General features: G+C 37.6%; 1 protein-coding gene across 7 annotated transcripts in view; it reads left to right on the top strand.

Annotated features, from left to right (window-relative positions):
• MARCHF1 (membrane associated ring-CH-type finger 1) overlaps nucleotides 1-19575 on the top strand; it is a 195752-nt gene that overhangs the window by 158455 nt on the left and 17722 nt on the right. For 4 of the 7 annotated variants that reach the window (XM_015860933.2, XM_015860932.2, XM_032443960.1 and 1 more), the window contains 3 exons: nucleotides 1854-1933; nucleotides 2218-2958; nucleotides 13489-13669. In XM_015860933.2, coding sequence (XP_015716419.1) covers nucleotides 2273-2958; nucleotides 13489-13669 — 867 coding nt within the window. In that variant the 5' untranslated portion in view covers nucleotides 1854-1933; nucleotides 2218-2272. The remainder of the gene's footprint in view (nucleotides 1-1853; nucleotides 1934-2217; nucleotides 2959-13488; nucleotides 13670-19575) is intronic. The other 3 variants (XM_032443962.1, XM_015860934.2, XM_032443963.1) reach the window with 2 other exon arrangements.

Here is a 19575-nt window from a genome sequence, read left to right as displayed (position 1 = left end):
CTTGAATCCAACCCTCTTAAGGATTGCCAGACTGACTTCCTGTCCTAATAGCTGTTGGAACGTTCTTGAACTTATGCAGAACTACAGTACAGTTATTGTGCTGTTTTGATGTTCTCTGTATCCATTCAAAGGGTAAATCTTGCCTTTATGGTGTGGGCATAACCTGACCACTACTGAAGATCAAATTTGAACTGTATGTAATACAAATCCAGGGAGAAGCACTGATAAAGCCCTGCAGCTGCAAAGTAGAAAGAAAATAAAATGACAAACTAGAAAAGGGGAAGTAGGGATGAATTCAGTACTCCACCCTTGACTGGGGCTGGATTTCTTCAGCAGTCCTTCACCTGCTGTTTATCTGGAGGGGAATTTTTTCAAACTGTATCAGCATGTAGTCCAACAAGGTAGCTCTGATGCTCGTGCCATCTTTCCTCTTTAAGTAGCTGTGCAAACAGCTTAAGGTGTGCCTAATCACTTAAAACAGATTACAGAGGCTAAAGTGGAAAAAGATTATATGTATATATGTACCAACCACACATATTCCAATTGTTCATAGTGTGTATAATCATATTCCTTCAGGGAACATGAAATGATACTTTTCTTGTTTAGAAAAGGATATTTGTATGAACATATTTTTTTCTCATTGCTACTTGTTCTGCAGACATTCTAGTGTTCCTCCATTGCCTGGTGGACTAAAGCATTGAAATGCATTCTGAATATTGTGCCCAAATGCTTTATCAGTTTGATTTTTCATGTTAGTTTCATTTTCATACCTCCAAGTTTCGTTTTATGTATGTAGTAGTAAACAACCGGTCACATTTTTGATGTTGTGATAGCACATCATGAGGTAAATAAGAGTGCCTGAATTCCTAAAGCTAGATTATTTGAGTTGAAAAGCATTGCTGTCAAGTCTCTGATGGTATCCTGATCAGACCATTCTTTTGTCTCCATTTGGTTGTGGCACTCACAGTGGCACAGAGTTCCATACAGAAAGCTTAAGTCCTTATGAATTATATGAATGCTATTGCCTTAATAATGCAATACACTTCCTCACAATACTGTACCAGGTGAGTGAAGAATCACAAGGCTTTGGATTAAAACTTGGATTCCGTGCAGCTATGCTGCTGAAAAAAATGTGAGACAGATTGAAAGAGTTTTCTGTTAACGCCCTCAAAATAAGTTTCCAGCAGAAGTATTGAGCAACAGTTTGCAATTTGTAGCAACAATCTTAAGAGCAAAATGTCATATACTACACGTGTTCTCTCTCTCTCTCCTGCTATTTGCAAATGTGATCAGCTCTGTAGAGCTGCAGCCTGCACACTGGTCTTTCCAGGCTCATCGGTTTAATATTTTTCAGCTCTTCTTGAAGATGCAATTGCCTTAAAAACCTTTTAAAACATACTTGAATTTTCTTGATGTTTCCTCAGGCTGCTCAGCATAGGTTTACTTTGTGTTCTTCATCACTCAGCATAATGTAGAAGCTCTTTATTTTGTTTTGAAAGGAATCATCATGATTGTTTTACTGCATGAAATAAAACCAGCATCCCTTCCCATCAAACATTTACGGTAGATAGAAACCAAATTGAAATCTCAGATGTTGAAAGCTGCTTCCTCAAACAGTGACAAGAAGTAGTCATAAGCAAATGACAGCTGAAACACTTCAGTCATATTTAGTTCCACAAATAGGTTTTGCTTTTGGTCAGGCTTCCTGTATTTTTGAACTTGCATTTGTTCAGCAGTACGCTATGAACAGCAGCAGCAGTTACTTTAATTTTGTAATCATGTGGCAAAGCAGTAAAATATCTGCAATGTATTTCATGGACAAGGATTCCAAACTGTCTAACTTATTTCAACAGGCAAGCAGCCCTACTACAGGAACAGCTCCCAGGAGTCAGTCACGATTGTCTGTCTGCCCTTCCACTCAGGACATTTGTAGGTATGTGCTGAGAAAAATGTATCTAATCAGACTGATATTCCTTTGTTATTGCCTTTACTAAGTAACGTGTAGAATATGTAGTTCTTGCTTCTGCATAACACTGTTCATAATTTCATAGACTTTAGTTTTTTTCCTTTTGATCTGTTTTATTTCTGTTTTGGCTTTTCAGTCTCATATCACAATTCATGTTCTCCTTTTCATCCCTTTTTTTCTGATTTCTCTCTTGCGCTTTCCACCCACCCATACTATTTCCATCCCTTTCCTTCGCTTACCGCTTTGTCTAGATCTACTACTTTGCATGATTTGTCAGAAGATGAGCTTGAAAATGCAACCCCTGTCATGGTGCTGACCCCTTCCAATAGGGAGTCTGGTAAGAAACAAGTGAAACGAAGGTTTAGGCGGAAAAGAGAAACTGGAGACAATGGTGAGCATGCAGAAAAGCAAGGAAAGGGGAAAGACTGCAAATTACATCCCGAGGCTGCAAAATTCAACTGGAATGCACCTGATTCATCATCATCCTCAGATGAGAGTCAGTGGGCTCAGGCTAGGAGGAGAGCAAGAGAAAAAGCCAGAATGTCCAGGAAAGGGAGAAAGAGTAAGGGATCATGCAGTAACCACGATGGGTCCTCAAACAATAATGCTGTTGAACTTGTCACTCTGGAGACAGGGAAAAAGAAGCAGGATGCACCTGACACTGAGAATCCTACTTTAAATCATCACAGAAGAAGGATTCCAAGGTTTAAGGAATCACAGTCTTCAGCATCATCTCAGGAAGCGAGGATTTCCTCACGAAAATGTGGAAAAAGCAAAGGGAAAAGCTATTGCAGAGATGGGCAGCCTGCATCTTTGTGCCTCGGACGCAATAAAGACATCAAGGACTGCTTTGCGGAGGCAGGCTCTGGCAGTGACGCTCTGGCTGCCCCAGACAGTGGAGCACCTTTTGGGGCAGGGCCCACAGTGACAGACACTGCTCAGAAGCCTCCAGTGTTGTGTGATGACTGGTCTGATGATTTAGAAGTATGCAGGTTAGTCCTTGATAAGAAAGATTTTACATTCATAGAAGGAATTTCTTACTGCTGTGGACCTTCTGTCATTGTTTCTCTGTCATAAACTGCTAGACAGGCTGTAAGAAGTGACACAAAACCTCTACAGAGAAGTGAGCAGGTATTAGTCTGAAGGTGTACTTCCCTTATTAAAAACCAATAATTCTGCAAGGGAACCAAATGTTTTCATGCATTAGGTTTTTCCTCAGGAGGATGGACACATTGTGTGCTCTGACAATATTATTGTTTTCATCTCCAGAGAATAAGGAAGAGTGCCAGGTAGCTCAGTGCAATGGGATATAGAGTTTTTCACTCTGAGATGATTGGTTTGAATCCAGCTTTGCTCCCTCTGTGTCATTTTTCATTGACTTATGTGGAACAAATTTCTGGTCCTGACTCAGTGCCATTACACAACAATCTGATGCCTGCAAAACAGTCTTTCCAGTCAGGCCTAAGTTGTGTTGTTACACTGCTGAACACCTCTGCACTGTGAACATGTAGGGGCTCATAGTTCATTAGTCATCACAAAGACTGGAATGGTACGAAGGATGTTTGGGCAGAGTAAATGTTAGAATAAGGTTTGAGAAAGAAAAAGCAACACCAGCAGTTCTCTTTAGAGAAGAATTGGTATCTGACAGTTTCATATCCTTATAGTGAAACATGCAATCGAAAGGTGTGTGCTTTCCTTGGAAACGAAGGCAAGCTGCCCACTTCTGAGCAAATATCTGAATTTGGATTACAAAACTATGTGGATGTGAGTTACGCAGTCAGATGGTAAATGAAAATGTGCTGTCCAACTAGTCTGACAGAATTGAAACAGGACTGTGTTCTCTTTCAAAACTTGTGTGCTAGCATTAACTCTACAGAGTGTAAATCAGGATGAGGCTTAGTTTGTTGATGTGGTAACCAGAAATGTCCTATTTTCTTTGCTGTGAAGAAATTTGCATGAAAATGTAAGCAGTCAGGATGAGGATGTTCAGTATACCACGGCATGCAGTTTCAGGGTGTACTTCAACCTAGTAACATGCTTTAAAGATCCCGGTGTTGAAAAGAAAACTACAGGCAGACATTGTGCTTTTTCATAGCAAGAGATAGAAGCCCTTACTCATACAGCTAGTTCTGCATTCCCTGTAGTTGTGAACTATGTGAACTAATGAACACTTACCAAGTAAGAATGGGCCTTTCAGTTGTCTGGCTGGTGTCTCCCCTGGTAATTTAAGAGTGTTCTGAGTGAAGTCCAGCTGTGTCTGTACATGAGCTTGCAAAGTTATAACACACCACGGGCTTGGGACCTCTTCACCTTACCACCACTGCTGTGTCTTTGTATTTCTGTAACTGTGTTACAGATTTCTGAAGCACTTGAAATATGTCTGTCTGGAGTGATACAGAAGTGGGCAGAGATCACAACTGCAGAGTTGTCTTAAATTTCTGAACCACCAAGCGAGCAAGTATTGAAGATATGATTCTATCATCCAGTGTCATAGGTACAGTACATATATAATAGGACCACTTAGTCATTAGTAACTGAATAGAAATATTCAACAAATAAAACCATTTTTTTTTAGTGTGGATCTTTCTGCAGGCTTGACTACAACACTAAAGATAAGGTCACAGCTTTCTAACTGTCGTGTGTAGTTTAGTTCTGCCACTTAAGTCTCTAAACTTAGACTTTGCTTTCAGATGAAAGTGAACTTCAGAGTTTGCATAAACTCACTGAATTTCATTATAATTATTCAGGCACTTTTTTCAAGAGGGTTGAAATTTTGGGGTGTGCATGCAAACCTTTCAACTAGGCTCTTGTTTAGTAGGGGAAGATTGAAAACTTTTAATGGGGAAATGTTCCTGTGCTCGCCATCATTCAAGGTGCTCTTTGGACAACTGGAGTTAAAGCTGGCACAGGGGGTAACTTGACCTGCTGTGCAAAATTTGTCAAGAGTCATAATTGCTCTTTTCTTCATTGTCAGGGATAATGATTTATTATTTGCTGTCATTGCCTGGTGTATTGTAGTGATGAAAATACATTGAGGAAGAACATTACAGAATCAGTAGAGTGTTAATTTTTTATAGCTGCTAAGTTATCTTAATAGGGAAAAAAAAAAAAAAAAAAAAAAAAAAAAGATGTGTTTTTATGGCTGTAGGTTCTGTTTTTCAAGTCAGGTCCACACACTTGGTTAACTCATCTGTGGCTTTTTTTTTTTCTTCAGATTCACAATCTCTCTGCTTCCGAAACAAACAACAAAATTCATTTTAATAGAGATGTGCATATGTACAGGAACCATTTTTTTTCTGCATAAGTAATATAAAAGGCTTTTTGGTTACAATTGTTCTAAGACTGGAATTAACGTAGCTGGTTGTGATGTGGAAATTTTATTTTCTTTAAGTGTTTCTGAAGGTTTTCATCAAAGATATTCCAGTCTTGTAATTGATGTGACAAAAAGAGGAATGTCTCTCACCTAAATGAGGTGTGTGAAGATACAGAGCAGGCTTAAACCTACCCTGTTGCCAGTTGTTTTTTCTTCAAATGCTTTGCTTTACTTCCTCATCTGTTACTGGCAGTGAGAATACATTTATACATGCAGGAAAGAGTATAAGCAGTTTCTTCTATTTGCATTTAGCTGTATTTGTAGGAATGTGACAGGAAGACAGAAGTATAGTACCATGGTGCAATATATACTTTAGCTGGTCTGACTCAAGCCTCTTGGTCATTTCAAGTGAGCCATTTCCCCTTCTGTATTGCTCTTTCTCTGTTTCCAAAGTGATGAAACAATGACACGACATTAATGATGTTCTTTACAACCTCTTCCCTGAACCTATTTCTTTCTTCTTGAGTCCATTAGAAGGAATGTTTCTCTGTGATTACAGACAACTATATAAGTTCTGTCAATTCTGAGTTGCTATAGCACCTTCTTTCTATCTATATATGAGATTCACAGAGTAGGTTTTCTACTACTTTCAGCTTTTCTACTCTGCCCTGTTTCTGAGATTCTCATTGTGTATGGAGATTGCCGTGTGGATTAAGGAGCAGCCTCAGAAGTATCTTTCTCTAGTTTGCAGGAGCGTTTGTCCCTGAAGGAGGAAGCTGTGTGTGGGACTTGATGAAATGAATGGATTGTGAGGATTTAGTCCTGTGGCTTTTCAGATAGGACTTACTAAGCAAAGAAAAAGGATTAGTTGATAGCATGCTAATAGTTAGTGTATTGTAAGTGCTTTGTGTATCAACTCTGAGTTAATTGTATGGTATATTTCTTATTTATGTTGAAAGAATTGAAAGTTACTTTGTTTGACTTAGATTTTCAGTGTAAGATCTTTCTGCAGCGGTGATGCAGTCATGTCAGCAATAACACTGAAACATACTTAGCTGTAAGAAACCACACACATTTAGATAAGATGGAATTTCTCACTATTAAAAAAAAAAAAAAAGCATACTGGAAGTAGAATGCTGATTACTTTGAGCTCCATAATGACTCTATGTAGTCAGGTAGAGGAATGCCCTTATTAGAGGAGTAAATAGCACAGCAGAGCATAAAAGGACTGTTAAGGATTGCCAGAGGTAGTAAGTGGATTAATGAGATTGGATAATGAAATCTGTAGAATATACTTTATCACTTTTGAAAATCATCTTTAAATTCTAGGACATTGATTAAAGAATAGTTAGAGGAGTGGGTATTTCTATGTGTTAACACAATCATAGATAGAAATGGTATGCATTGCACTATACAGCAGACCATAGACTGAGTAGTTTATCTCTGTGAAATCAAGTTTTTTAACACTTTATTTCATACTATGAAATAAAGCAGAACCTGAAAAAGTAGTATAGCACATTAAAAACCCTTAAATCCTCTGTTACTTGTACGGTAGAGTGCTCTCAGACTTAACAGACAAGAAGCCTCTTGGGAAGGAACAAGTCTTCAGAGGCTGGCCTTGAGGAAAGAAGATAAACAGTGAAAGATATGTAGACTCAAATACTACCACTGAAATTGAACACTCATTTGAAATATTTATAGTGAAACTCAAGTTGGATTCAGTGAATAATTTAAACTGTAGTGCAGAATATATAGACTTGAAATACCATATAGAGTTCTCCAGAGTCACCAGGAACTAGAGGATGTTGAACTGCCACCTCTCAATGCTAGGCTGAAGGGGCTGTTTAACCTATATTCCTTATGTTCATAAGTTGCTACATTCCCTTTTATGAACCAAATCTCTGAATCTTTTCCCACCTGTTGGCGCCTCGTAAGAATTACTATTGCGGTTTCCATTCCTGATTAAAGCTTTCTTGTTATAAGTGACGTTTCAATAGGAATCTCCTCATCTAGATAATGGTGGTTCATCATCCTTTAAATCAGTATCAAATCCTGGTTAGTTTTCTTCTCTGCCTGATGGCTCGGAGTCCCACCTGTCACCTGCTTAGCCATCTGGTTATGCATTATCTTTTGGGAGTTCTCCATGGTTCAGTACAATGCAAAAATATCTGAAAGAAGGCAAGCAAATTTTTGTTGTGGTTAAGGTCACATATGGAGTAAGAAATGAGTCCTGTTCCTGCTTCTTTCTCTCAAAACCTGTTTTTTTCTTTATCTAACATTTAGTTAATGAAATAACACAATTTCCTGCCAGAAAGTTTGGATAAGAGGATGTCTGAAGGGTCCTATTTGTAAGTACTTAAAGACTTAAAGTGTTCCATAGGCAATTTTGTTATTCGACTTTAAATAGGTGAGTAGAAAGAAATCTAAATCCTTTTAAGATGCAGTCCTTAGTTTCTTCACCTTGTATCAGTGCAGTAAATCTTGTCTGACATGTATGTTGAATTGTATTGACAGTGCATCTGAGGCAGAAATTACTTGTAACTTTAGATGGTTAGATATCCTATTTATCACCTATAATGGAAGATTAATGGAAGGACCAGAAACGCTGACAAAATAAATGATTTAGTGTACTTTTGCTAATGTGATTTGCTCTTGGGTCTCTTGCAAATTTTGATCACGTTTACAGAAATCAAGAGAAAGCTTTGCTTAAACTGTTATGAAATTACACTGGTGTGGTGTAACATTTTCAAAATGTGTTTTTCTCTAGTCAGATAAAGGCAGCTGACTGTATAATATAATGGAAGGGCAGGAGTGACAGGGAAGAGGTATACAATTTGATTACATTTGGTATGCAGAATTAATGTGCTTCATTCAGACTGTTTTTAAATGGAGAGGAAGACCGGTTTACATTTCGATCACTTTAAGATTTAATAGTGGAAAAAAATGGAAATGAAATCAGGAACTGAAAACATCAAACCAAAACAAAACAAAAAACAGCCTGAAAAATAAAAGCAGGAGAAACATGGCATGCTGTAGTTAGTATATTGATAGGTGAACATATTTAGTGATTTTTTTTAGTGTTAAATTATGCAGGAGCAGAGTTTGATATTTTTTCAGTTTCTTTAATAATGAATAATTCACTCATTTTCTTTGAGTTGTTCATAAAGTACATTCCATTACAGCATTAGGTTCAAACTATCTAAGAGCACTATATGCCCTATATAAGCTTGGGGAAAGGGAGAACATTCTTTTTCTTGGACACATCAGATTGTTTTGTTTTTTTAAAAGTATCAGATAGTAACAAGAAATTCTAGGGAAGCTTTTGCAAACCTGTGGAGTTCAAAATAAGATAATCATCTGCATAGTTCTGATCAAAGCCACAGATCCACTTGGCCCAACATTTTACAGCTATTACAATTGATCCCCCTGACTAAGCTGTCTTCAGTTGCAGTTAAATATTGCTATGAGATGTACTCTCCAAACTAGGTAATGGTCTGTCATTGCATAATCATTATCACTCCAGACATGTTTATCTGTGATGGGAAACATTTTGATTTTTCAGTCTCTTCTCACCAAAAATAATATATATATATATATTTATAGTTAGTTAGTTAGAATAGACACATTTTTGAGAAAGTTTAGTAAAGCTCTCTGTGCTTCCTTTCTGCAGCAAAACCCTTTGTCAATATGCAATGGCCAAAAATCCTTAAACATTTTATTAACCGCTTGGATGGCTTCTTAATTCCCTAATACGGAATCTACTGAAGGAATTCTGGTAATGCAAAATTGCTGCAAACTTTTTCCCAGCTGCCAATTATGACATTCTTACATAGCTTGAAGCTCTAACAGGGACATGCTGATTGATTCTTATCCTTAATCAACCCTCTCTGACAACAGTCTACAGAAATCAGCTGTATAGATAATGTTATAGAGGAGTGCTTGCCAAATAATTTTCATACTGCACATAAGACTCCTGCAGAATATATGCACTTTCTACTTGGCTATTTTCTTAATTACCAAAGAGTAATGTGGATTAGTGAAAGACAGGTGAGGATAACTGCTGTTTTTTCTGGTGTGAGTAGGGATTAGCAGCTGTTCTCTTAAGCAATATTGTCACCTTGCATGCAACGAGAAAGCTCCAAACATGTTTAGATCTATTTGAGTCTCCTCTAATAAGCATCTCAGGTAATAAGCAACCACATAAGGTTACCTAGTATTTCTAGATCATAATTTTGGTTACTGTGATTTTGCCAAACGAAACCACTGTCATGAAAAACTGAAAATTTTCCATCTGAGCTCTTTGATTAATACTTATTTTAGCTGACCTTTTAAACTAGGATTATGTAAGAAGTGATTATCTGAATGAAAGAAACCCCACAACTTACTTTGATGAGATGTGAAGGACGTCTGAGATGTTACTTGCTTTTTTTTCTGTATATGAACCTAAATCCAATTTATATATGAATGTCTGCAAAAGGTTGCCATCATTTCATACTCTTCTTCCCATCTCCTAACTTTTGCAAGGAAACAGGACTGAGGAAAGAATGGAAAATAGTTCACTGACGTGGATTTAAAGATAGTACTGAATACTCAAGATGCCTAACTTCTGAGTTCTTAGTTTAGCAGTATCTCACGATTTGAATAAAATCAATTTCTATATATGCAATATCAAAATGCCCTTCAGTGAAGAAGGTGATAGACCTTAAATTGTTAGCAGCTCCTTTTGCGTACTCATTGTGGTACAAAGTTTAATATGTCACACACAATCAAGCACTGTATTGTCAGTGAAATTTTCATTATCATTTGGGTGATTAATTGATTGGACTTATTTGAACCAAAGGGAATGCTGAGAAATCATTTTAAATTGTTTCTTCTCAGTAAACTTTTGATTTTTGGAGCCTGGCCTCAACACAGCCATAGCACTCGTCTTTTTCCCTAGACAATGCATGTAGGAATCTTAGCAGCGCTCAGCTGCCGAACCTGAAAAATAAATAAATAAATAAATTTGCAGGCTCAGTGAATGACTGAAAAGGGATTCTAATACCAGGGTTTCAGTCAGACAGCTGTCTTCGTTCCCTCCCTTCCTTTGCCAGAGAGTCAAAAGTATTGCTGTATAATGAAGGCCATTTTTCTAGCTAAGGATTAGAAAGTTCAGAATAGCTGAACACACAAATCCTATAGGTCTGTCTGAGCTATTAATCAGTGCTGCACTACAACTTGTACATAAATCTCCATCACCTCACTTCTGAAGGATGTAAGCCAGTGTTACCCCCAGGATGAGTTCAGGCCTTTAAAGTCTCAGGGGTGGAAATTTTGAACAGCTGTGATGATGTAAAAATAGGTGACTAGAATAGAAGTCCTCTGCTTCCCACCTGCTTTAGCTACACTTCAGATGAGTCTATGCAGTGTATCCCCACCTCAGTTAACACAGCAGATTTTTCAAAGCCACTGTTTATAATGTATTTCCTGTGATGGTGATAATTATGATGCACATGGTAAGTAAATATAGCAAAGAGCAAAACCACAGGAAATTCTGTTTTAGTGCTCATTCTTAGTGAGATATTAAAAGTTAGTAAAAGTCTTTAAAAAAAGTAAGCACGTACCTTTTTCGGTCACTGTCAGCACCCACCTATCTTTTAAAGACTGTGTTTCTGAGTTTAAGCAGCACAGGTTTCTTCTAAGCTAATTTCTTCTGGATAAATTAATAACAAATACCTAAACTGCACCAAAGAGCATTCAAGCTAATGAAAACCATGCCCTTGGTTGTGTTCTCTGGACTTTAATTCCATTTGAAGTTTATTTTTCTTCTCATTACATATTTCTTGGTTAGAAAGCTAGAAGAGATCTTTAGATTAATTAGCTGGAACCTCTGTATATTGTACATACTTAACATTACCTTGTTATTTATATATTGAGCTTGTAACTTATGTACAACACAAGCACAAATAGAATGTATAATTCATATGCTGTTTTTTATATAACTATTTCTACTGAACAGTGCTTTTATTTATTTCAAATTTGCAATGTCACTTTATCTAAAGATCCCAGTGGAGTTTTAGGATTGTATTTTAGTGCTTGCAGTAATTTAAAACAATTCTGGCAATAGTAGAAAAAACACTCTTGGGTACCTGGATCAGTTGTATAATTTCTAAACGGTTTAAATGCTAAGCCTGTAAAATAAATTATGTATAGCTTGAATTTAAATGAACAAAGAATACTAGCTTTCCTTTGGGAAATAGCTTTAATTTAAAAAGAAAATGATGTTTTTTTGTGTAACTCTCAGCTGGGAATGAGAATTTGTTGAGAAATAACTATTCCCTGTTTTGACAAATGTAGTTCTACTGCTGCAGGTTCAATAGAAGACAGCATACAACACGTTTCTGTGTAAGAACTAAGCCACTCTGCATTTAGCTGCCTGAGACAAAGACAAGATTGCAAATGGAGTTCTTGTAAAGTGTGTCTCTAAACTAGAATGTGTCCAAGGCAGAAGTGGCAGATCTTTTCCTCTCCTGCTCCCATGGGTAGAAGATGCTTATGGGCACCAAGTCAGACACTGAAAATCCTGCTTTTATGTACTATGTTTGCAGAGCTTCATTTTTTTTCCTAGTGTTTTTCTCTCCTGCTACAGATCTAGCAAAGCAGCGTTGTTCTGCTTTCTCATGAGTGTGAATTTGTTTTCTCCTGGCTTTAGGCTATGCCATGAAAGAATAGTGAAGCTGCTATTCTTGATCCATAAAGTTTTCCGTTACACCTTGAGTCCTCTTCCTCATACTTGTGGGATCTTTGCTGGGGTGCCTGCTGTGGGCCCACTGCTATGGGTGAAACAATCACCCTCCCTCCTGTGCCCAGCTCTAGGAAGGCTGATTCTCTCTGCAGGGCCCTCCTGAGCTCTTTTTGTACCCCAGGAGCAATGTAGCCATCCTTCCGCAGCTGCTCCTCAGACCAGCATTGCTCAGACTTTTGCATGCATGTATGTGAGCCTGCCTTTCTGAAGGGCTAGGCTGAAAGTTTTGTTTGCGTGATGCAAGTGTCTGTGCTGTTGCTATTACTTCCCTATTTTGAAGTAACAGTTTTCAGACTCCCCCCCCCCCCCCCCTTCCGTGGCAGTCTGACTTTTCAGACATTCATTAAGCCTTGAGTGTTTTGTTGTTTTTTATCTGAAATGTAGATGGGAGGGACTTGCTCTTCCCTGAGGTAGACCCTCCTTCCCTTCAGGTGTTTGATTAGGCCTCATGCTTACTGCAGAGCTTGCTCTGTCCTCATAGGGATGCTTACAAATAAAGTTGATGTTGTGTTCTGCTGTGATCAGGGGTCTGTCTGGAATAGAGGAATATTAACCAGATGTTTGGACATATGTCACAGGAAAAAAAAAAAAAATCAGATTGTAATGTTATGACACTTATTGTATGTGAAACTGCAGTGTGAAAAGCTCTGTATCCCATTACAAGGTCATGACACTTCTGAGACCACCATCTGCCTTAGGGTCTGCTTGCAGCTGTATTAGTTTTTTGTTTTCCCAGATAATGCAGATATCTACTTCTGAAAAGTAGACTGAAAAGGGTTATGACTTTCTAACACCTGCCTCCTAGGAAGTATGTGGATGTGTGTACGCATGCTATAGGCACTACTCCAGAGTGTGCTCAGAACTGTTCTCTAATCCTTTTAATTGTGTAACTATCAATATGTATCCCACGAATTTACTGTACTTTTCATACTGGATATTTTCAGTTTGGCATTAGATTATGCTGATTTGGGGTGTTTTCTTTCATTAATTACAGACCAAGTGTAACTATCAATATGTATCCCACGAATTTACTGTACTTTTCATACTGGATATTTTCAGTTTGGCATTAGATTATGCTGATTTGGGGTGTTTTCTTTCATTAATTACAGACCAAGTGCTATTCAACTCTAACGTTAAGAAAGAGCACAGATATTTGTCTTAAAGGTTTTGCCATGCAGAACTGGAGGACAGTCTATTCCTTTTGATTCACCTTCAGCTCACATAGCAAATTCAAAGGGAAATAGCTAAATGAAGAGAATTTACTAAGTGACAGAAGGGAACAAGGAGTATGTTCACGGGCCTTAATCTGAAGGGTCATATACCTTGTGTCTTATAAATGTCAAGTCTTAAAATGAGAGTAAACCAGTGCCTTTTCAGTGCTGATTTGAAGGTTTCCTCACTAGTTCTTGCTGTCTGCCTTGTCAGGATCTGTCACTGTGAGGGAGATGATGAAAGTCCCCTCATCACACCGTGTCGCTGCACAGGGACCTTGCGCTTTGTACATCAGGCCTGCCTGCACCAGTGGATTAAGAGCTCAGACACACGCTGCTGTGAACTCTGCAAGTACGACTTTATAATGGAGACCAAGCTCAAACCTCTTCGGAAGGTATGGTGCTTTTGAAATTAATTACACTGTAGTGTCAGCTGCTGGCTGGAATGGCTGCACAAAGTGCCAGTACATTTGCAGAAATGTCTAAAATGTCTTTGTATTTGCTGTTATTAAATCAGTCCTAGAGATTTTTTCTTGTTGTTGTTGTCGTTGGCATATAAGTGAATTATTTTAGATTGAATAAAGGCACTCTTTCCACATGCATACATTATAAATGTGCAAATAATAGTTTTTCGCATTTAGAATATTTGTATTCTGCATTTTGCTACAGTTTGATTTGCCTATTTTTAAGCCAGAAAGAAATCTTACTTATCACATTTTACTCCTGAATTACACAGCTCTCTTTGGCCATTAGTTCTTCCATTGAGGGCATAACTTCTGCTTGAGAATTAGGCTTATACTAATGTGGAGATGGCAGTTATGAAATAACACAGTCACTTTACCTGCATCTGTTTTAACTGTTAAAGCTGTGGGCAAATTAATCACTCGTATGTTGTTTAATTAATGGCACCTAAACTACAGGGAAATCTTGCATCTTGAAAGTCAAGTCTGTGTTATCTGTACTCATCTACTTTCCAGGATAAATCAACTTAACGGTACACGGGTTGTCAATATGGGGAAAGTGAAGGGTTCGTTAAGCATATGCAGCTTTTGTTCTCTTTGGCGTAAATTTCTCCTGTACGTTTTCTATAAAAATACTTTCATCCATTTTGGATTTTGCCACATATTTGAAGTATGAGTCAATCTAGTACATGGCAGCTTTTGACTTAAAATTCAGAGTGAGATGCCTTGAAAAACATATAGATTCTATTTGCTTATAGCTAGTATATGCATATGTGGTGGTGTTTTGAAGGCAGAAGACATTTTGTCATGTCAGCCTTGCATTGGTAATACTCAAGAGAAAGTAAAGCTAATAGAATGCCTTGCTCATTTTTCATCCAGAGATATTGTCCATTAAGTTCCTGATGATAACTGTTGGAGAGAGTGCTGGAGCTGATTTGACAAGCAAAACCTTGCCGGGTAGAATGGCAATCGAAACTTATGTAAATCAAAAGATGATGGCTCAAAACTTAATTACATTGACTCAGTTTTTAGTAATAACAGATAAATTTTAGATAATGTGTCAGGAAGGAGATAGTAGTATAAAATCCCCTGCCTGTAGCATATCTTTTTTGCAGTAAGCAGTGTTTTAAGCATTATGTTAGGTAATTAGTGTCCTAAAAATTGGGAAATAAGACGTATAGCATCCTACATGAAAAGGAGAGAGAAATGTGCATAACTATTGATATCACAAGTGCTGTTGATACCAGAAGTAGTAACTTTTAACTGTGTGTTATCATTGCAGCCCACCCACTTTTTTATCTTTTTTTCACATATGACTAAATTAGTGTAGTACTGGCTGATTTAAAATGTCATTGCCATTCCCACAAGTCTATATTTTCTTAATTGAATGATTAGCACATCATTAAGCTTTTCAACCACATCTTTTTAGCACTGGTTCTCAGGTAATGTTTTGATTTCCAGAGTAGCAAATATGAACCTCTTCTTTCAGAGAGAATATTTTTGTTTTGGCTCAAGACAGTGCTGTAGTTTATCTCACTTGACAGTAAAAAGATGGCAAAATACTTCCTTCAAACACATTGCTAAAAAAAATATTTTTCAATACGGTATGGAACCAGCATCTAATTGCAGAGTCTGCCTCATAACTAGAATTTGGAAACTTTTTCACTGTTTAAAGTTAAAATTGATTATGTTATTTACATTTATCGCTTTCCAAGCATGACAGTTTTCATGTGTTAAACTAAATGTATGATCCTTAGTAAGTGTATGCACTATCATCACCATCTTTCACAGATTTATGAAATGCTATCCAGTTTATGAGAAGCTGTTCGATAAAGCATGCAATTTTAACAGATATAGCAAAAACAGGTTAAGGGGGAAGAGAATTTTAGTAAGAATTACCATGAGAGCACAGCTGCCTAGTAACTTTCCAACAGAACATCTTTTTTAAAAGTCATTAAAAACTCTGTTTTGTTAAATTTGTGTATATATTTTGCAAAAAGAGGAAAATTCTGTTGAAACAAGAAGTTTCTTGCTCATTCATCATGCAAGCTTTTTTGGAGCCTGGGAGTCCAAAATGCCATCTGTGGGGCATTCCCAGTAGTGCCTAAAGACTGCCAGAGACCACAGAGCTGTGGGACTGGCAGCTCATAAAGCTGAAGCTCTCCACAAACTTTGTTGGAGGATCTGGAGGTCACTAAGGCAACTCTGGACTTCCAGGCTTTCCTGAGAGCCGTAGGTTTTGCCAAGACTTGACTTTGTACTTTGAGACATTCTGAAAAGACATTTCATTTCAGTGTTTCTCTGACAAAAGACCACAGGTATAGCTCTGAGAGGAGACTGATTATTTAATTCCCCATGTAAATCATTTTAATTAGCGGGGGAAAAAAAAAAAAAAAAAAAAAAAAAAAAAAAAAAAAAAAAAAAAAAAAGAATAAGAAATAAATTTTCCCTAAATTGAAACTTTCTGGCCAGCTCCAGAGGTATTTTTCCATGGCCAACAGACCTGGGTTTTGGGTTTGAGGTGGCATTTTATAAAGGGTCATGTTTCCTAACCAATTTTGATTTTTTAATTCCTACCTTACTTACAGTGTGAAACTGTGGAGTTAAGTTCTTGATTGTACGTTGCTTCATTCTGATAAATTAATCACAGGATCATAGAATGTCTTGGATTGGAATGGACCCAAAGAGTCATCAATTTCCAACCACCCTGCCACAGGCAGGGCCACCAACCTACATATCTGATGCTAGCCAAGCTGCCTTGGTTCCCTTCCAACCTGGCCTTGAACATGTCCAGGGTTGGGGCATCAACAGCCTCTTAGGGCAGCCTCTTCCAGCACCTCACTACTCTCTCTGTGAAGAACTTCTCCCTGCCATCCAGTCTAAACCTTCCCTTCTTGAGCTTCATTGTAATACTTCTGTAGTGCTCCAGATACCGGTCTGCTTAAAGAAGAACTTACAGAACTAAATAACAGATACCTACACATTTTGGCAGTATTACAAAGGCAGGAATTAACTGTAACACAAAACCATTTCAACTCAACTGGTGAATTACCATCTTTATTCATGCATCCTCAACATTTTGTAACTTTTTTTAAAAATCAAAGTCTCGAGCTTTATAATAAAATCCTTTTTGAATATCAAGCCATATGGCTGTTAGCACCCAAAGGTGACAATGTGCAGTGTATTAGGTTAATATAATTCAATATATCTCCATTAAAATCAAAACCCTTGTCCCTATATGGACTAGTAATCTAATTACAGAGTCACTGAAAGCATCAGATGTCAAATACAACTTAGGTTAATCATTTTACTGAATTTTTGCATTGTTATAATCTTTTTAAGTAATGATCAACATGCAGTGCATGTGTTTCATAAATTTTGGGAGGTCTAATTACTTATCTGAATATCAATTTAGAGATTAAATATTAAGCACTGCTTAGTGTGTCTGTTTTTATTTCTCCTGGTCTCAATTGTGACTATCTATGGCTGTATAAATAATATGGTTGCTGTATTTTTTGGATTTGCAATGCATAGTGCAGAAATTCTTGTCTATAATAACCTTATTTATCAAGCGGGGAATTACAAAGTGACAATAAGCTTGTGTCAGTTTCTTATTGAACTTCCTCAGGTAATAGCTTCATCCTGAGCAAATCACTTTTTCATTAAAAAGGATGAGATCCTGATAAAGTAGCACCTGCCTTTTCTATCTCTTGCATTTGCTATTCAAAGCAAAGAAGAAACAGGAACTGCTTCAAAATATTTGAGTAAGAAATGGATTAAAGCACTTAAAATGCAGAAATACATTCATATGGAGATTTTTCCACCATGTCTTGTTAAACTTCTTCAGAATATTTTTTATATTTAAATTTGGCAGTCTGGTATCTGATCTTTCCCTTTGATGGCTTATCCCAGCAGATTATTGTGGGGTGTCAGATAGGTCTGTTTTCTCTCCTGATTTTGTTTTCCCTTTGAAGTGGTTTGCAGGTAGTGCCTTACATATATCTAGCATAAGTAATATGGCATTGCTGCCATGTAGTAACTGTTGATCATTAAGAAAGGATAAGTCATTATTTTTGTTTAGGAAAGCATAACATACCAGTTAATGTACGTTGTATTTCTGATTTGGAAAGGCATCTAAATTTACCTCCTTTAAAAACAGGATTGGGGGTGTTCTTTGAGAATTCAAAGATAAGTTTCTGTTAAATTAAACAAAAGAAAAGCCACTCTAAATCTACTGATAATGCAAGAAACTTATTTTGAATGTATATATTCCAGGCTGGATGTGGCTCTGGGCATCCTGGTCTAGGGCCTGAGGCAGGGGGTTGAAACTGTGTGGTCTTTGAGTTCCTTTTCAACCATTCTAGGCCATTCTATGATTCTGTGTATCTTCTAAGTATTTTCTCCCCTTGCATTCTGTATTTTTATTTTATTTTATTGTGTACTGATAAATAGCACTTCTAAATATGATAAAAGATGCATAAAAGATGCATTTCTGTGGGTCTTGCCCCCTGAACTGTGTGGAATTTCTCGTGTCCCCACCTGCTGTCCTTAGAAGAGAAGGAAGGAATGCTCTCTCTCTCTCCTTGGTACCATTTAAAAATCAACAGCTTGAAATAAGAGTGATCAAGATTCCATGCCAGCTCTGACTGCCACACAGCATTCAAGAGTTGAAGTCTCAGTTGCAGATATGTGGTTCACTGCTCCCCAGAACTGGGTATGTAAGTCCTGGAGAGAAGTCAACCGGGTCAGTCATATCAGCACCTGGATTAGTGGTCAACCGGTTAAATTACCTTTTATTAAGGATGATGTCAGCTGATGGGTATGGCATGGATTATCTATTGGATCAAAAGCAAATACTTTGTTTTAGCATAAGAGGTTAGAGATATTCTGTTTGCCCCAAGGTCATCAGATCAGAGAAGGAGCTGTGTAACCAATTAGGTTTTGAGCCAACAGGCAATGTGTGGTGCAGGATAGTGCTCAAATGTAACAGAGAAATCAGTAATTCTGAGGGCTCCTTAATAAAAGGTTGATTACCTTTAATTAGCAGCAGAAGAAAATCAAAATTGTGCTTTGAGTGCTGAGGTGGATGAAAGTCCCAGTGTCCTGTTTTTCACCCAGATATTATGTACAGGGGCGCGTCTGCTTCTCTTTCCTTTGTCTGAGTTAAGAGAGTACAGGGTGCCTTTTTTACAAAACAATTGTCACCAACAGTACTGTAAATCTAGTTTGTAGAGCTCTTAGCTAATGTTAGCAGATTGAGCTCCCTTCCAGGTGCTTGGTGCAATCCTGTATAAAGAGTAAATCTTAAGAAATATGTCTGCCTGCAGGGACTCATTCAGAACTGGATGCTGTGTGGATAAATCTTTATTTGAAGAAATCTGCTGGCATGTGTGATAAATTCGGGGAGGGCAAAATATGTTAAGGGAATTGATTTATTTTCAGTTAAAAACTTGGAGAGTTTGTATTTATACTTTTTAGTTAGGAATATGCTGCTGACTGCTGGAAGGGAAGTAGCCTGCAGGGACATAGTTGTGAAATCAGGTCTGGTCACCATTAGAAACCACTCCTGCCTCCAGCGCAGACCCTCAGAGCCAGACGTGACCTGTGGTCTCCTAGGAACAAATGAAACTTGGAGCAGTCATTACTGTAGAGCAAGTTGTTTACTTCTTACTGCACTCAGCAATGAAGTTGTACCATCTGGCTTTGTCATCAGTTTTCTAATAAGGCTTATGATAAGAAGTGATAGCTAATATTGCATAGGTCAGGTAATGTTGACTTGCCGTGGGATTAGTTCACTTTTAACTCAATTTGGTGAATACTTTGCAATGATTAACATAGCA

Source organism: Coturnix japonica, chromosome 4 (genome assembly GCF_001577835.2).
Source record: "Coturnix japonica isolate 7356 chromosome 4, Coturnix japonica 2.1, whole genome shotgun sequence".
In the NCBI taxonomy this organism is placed as follows: Eukaryota; Metazoa; Chordata; class Aves; order Galliformes; family Phasianidae; genus Coturnix; species Coturnix japonica.
This window is presented reverse-complemented; position numbering and strand designations above follow the sequence as displayed.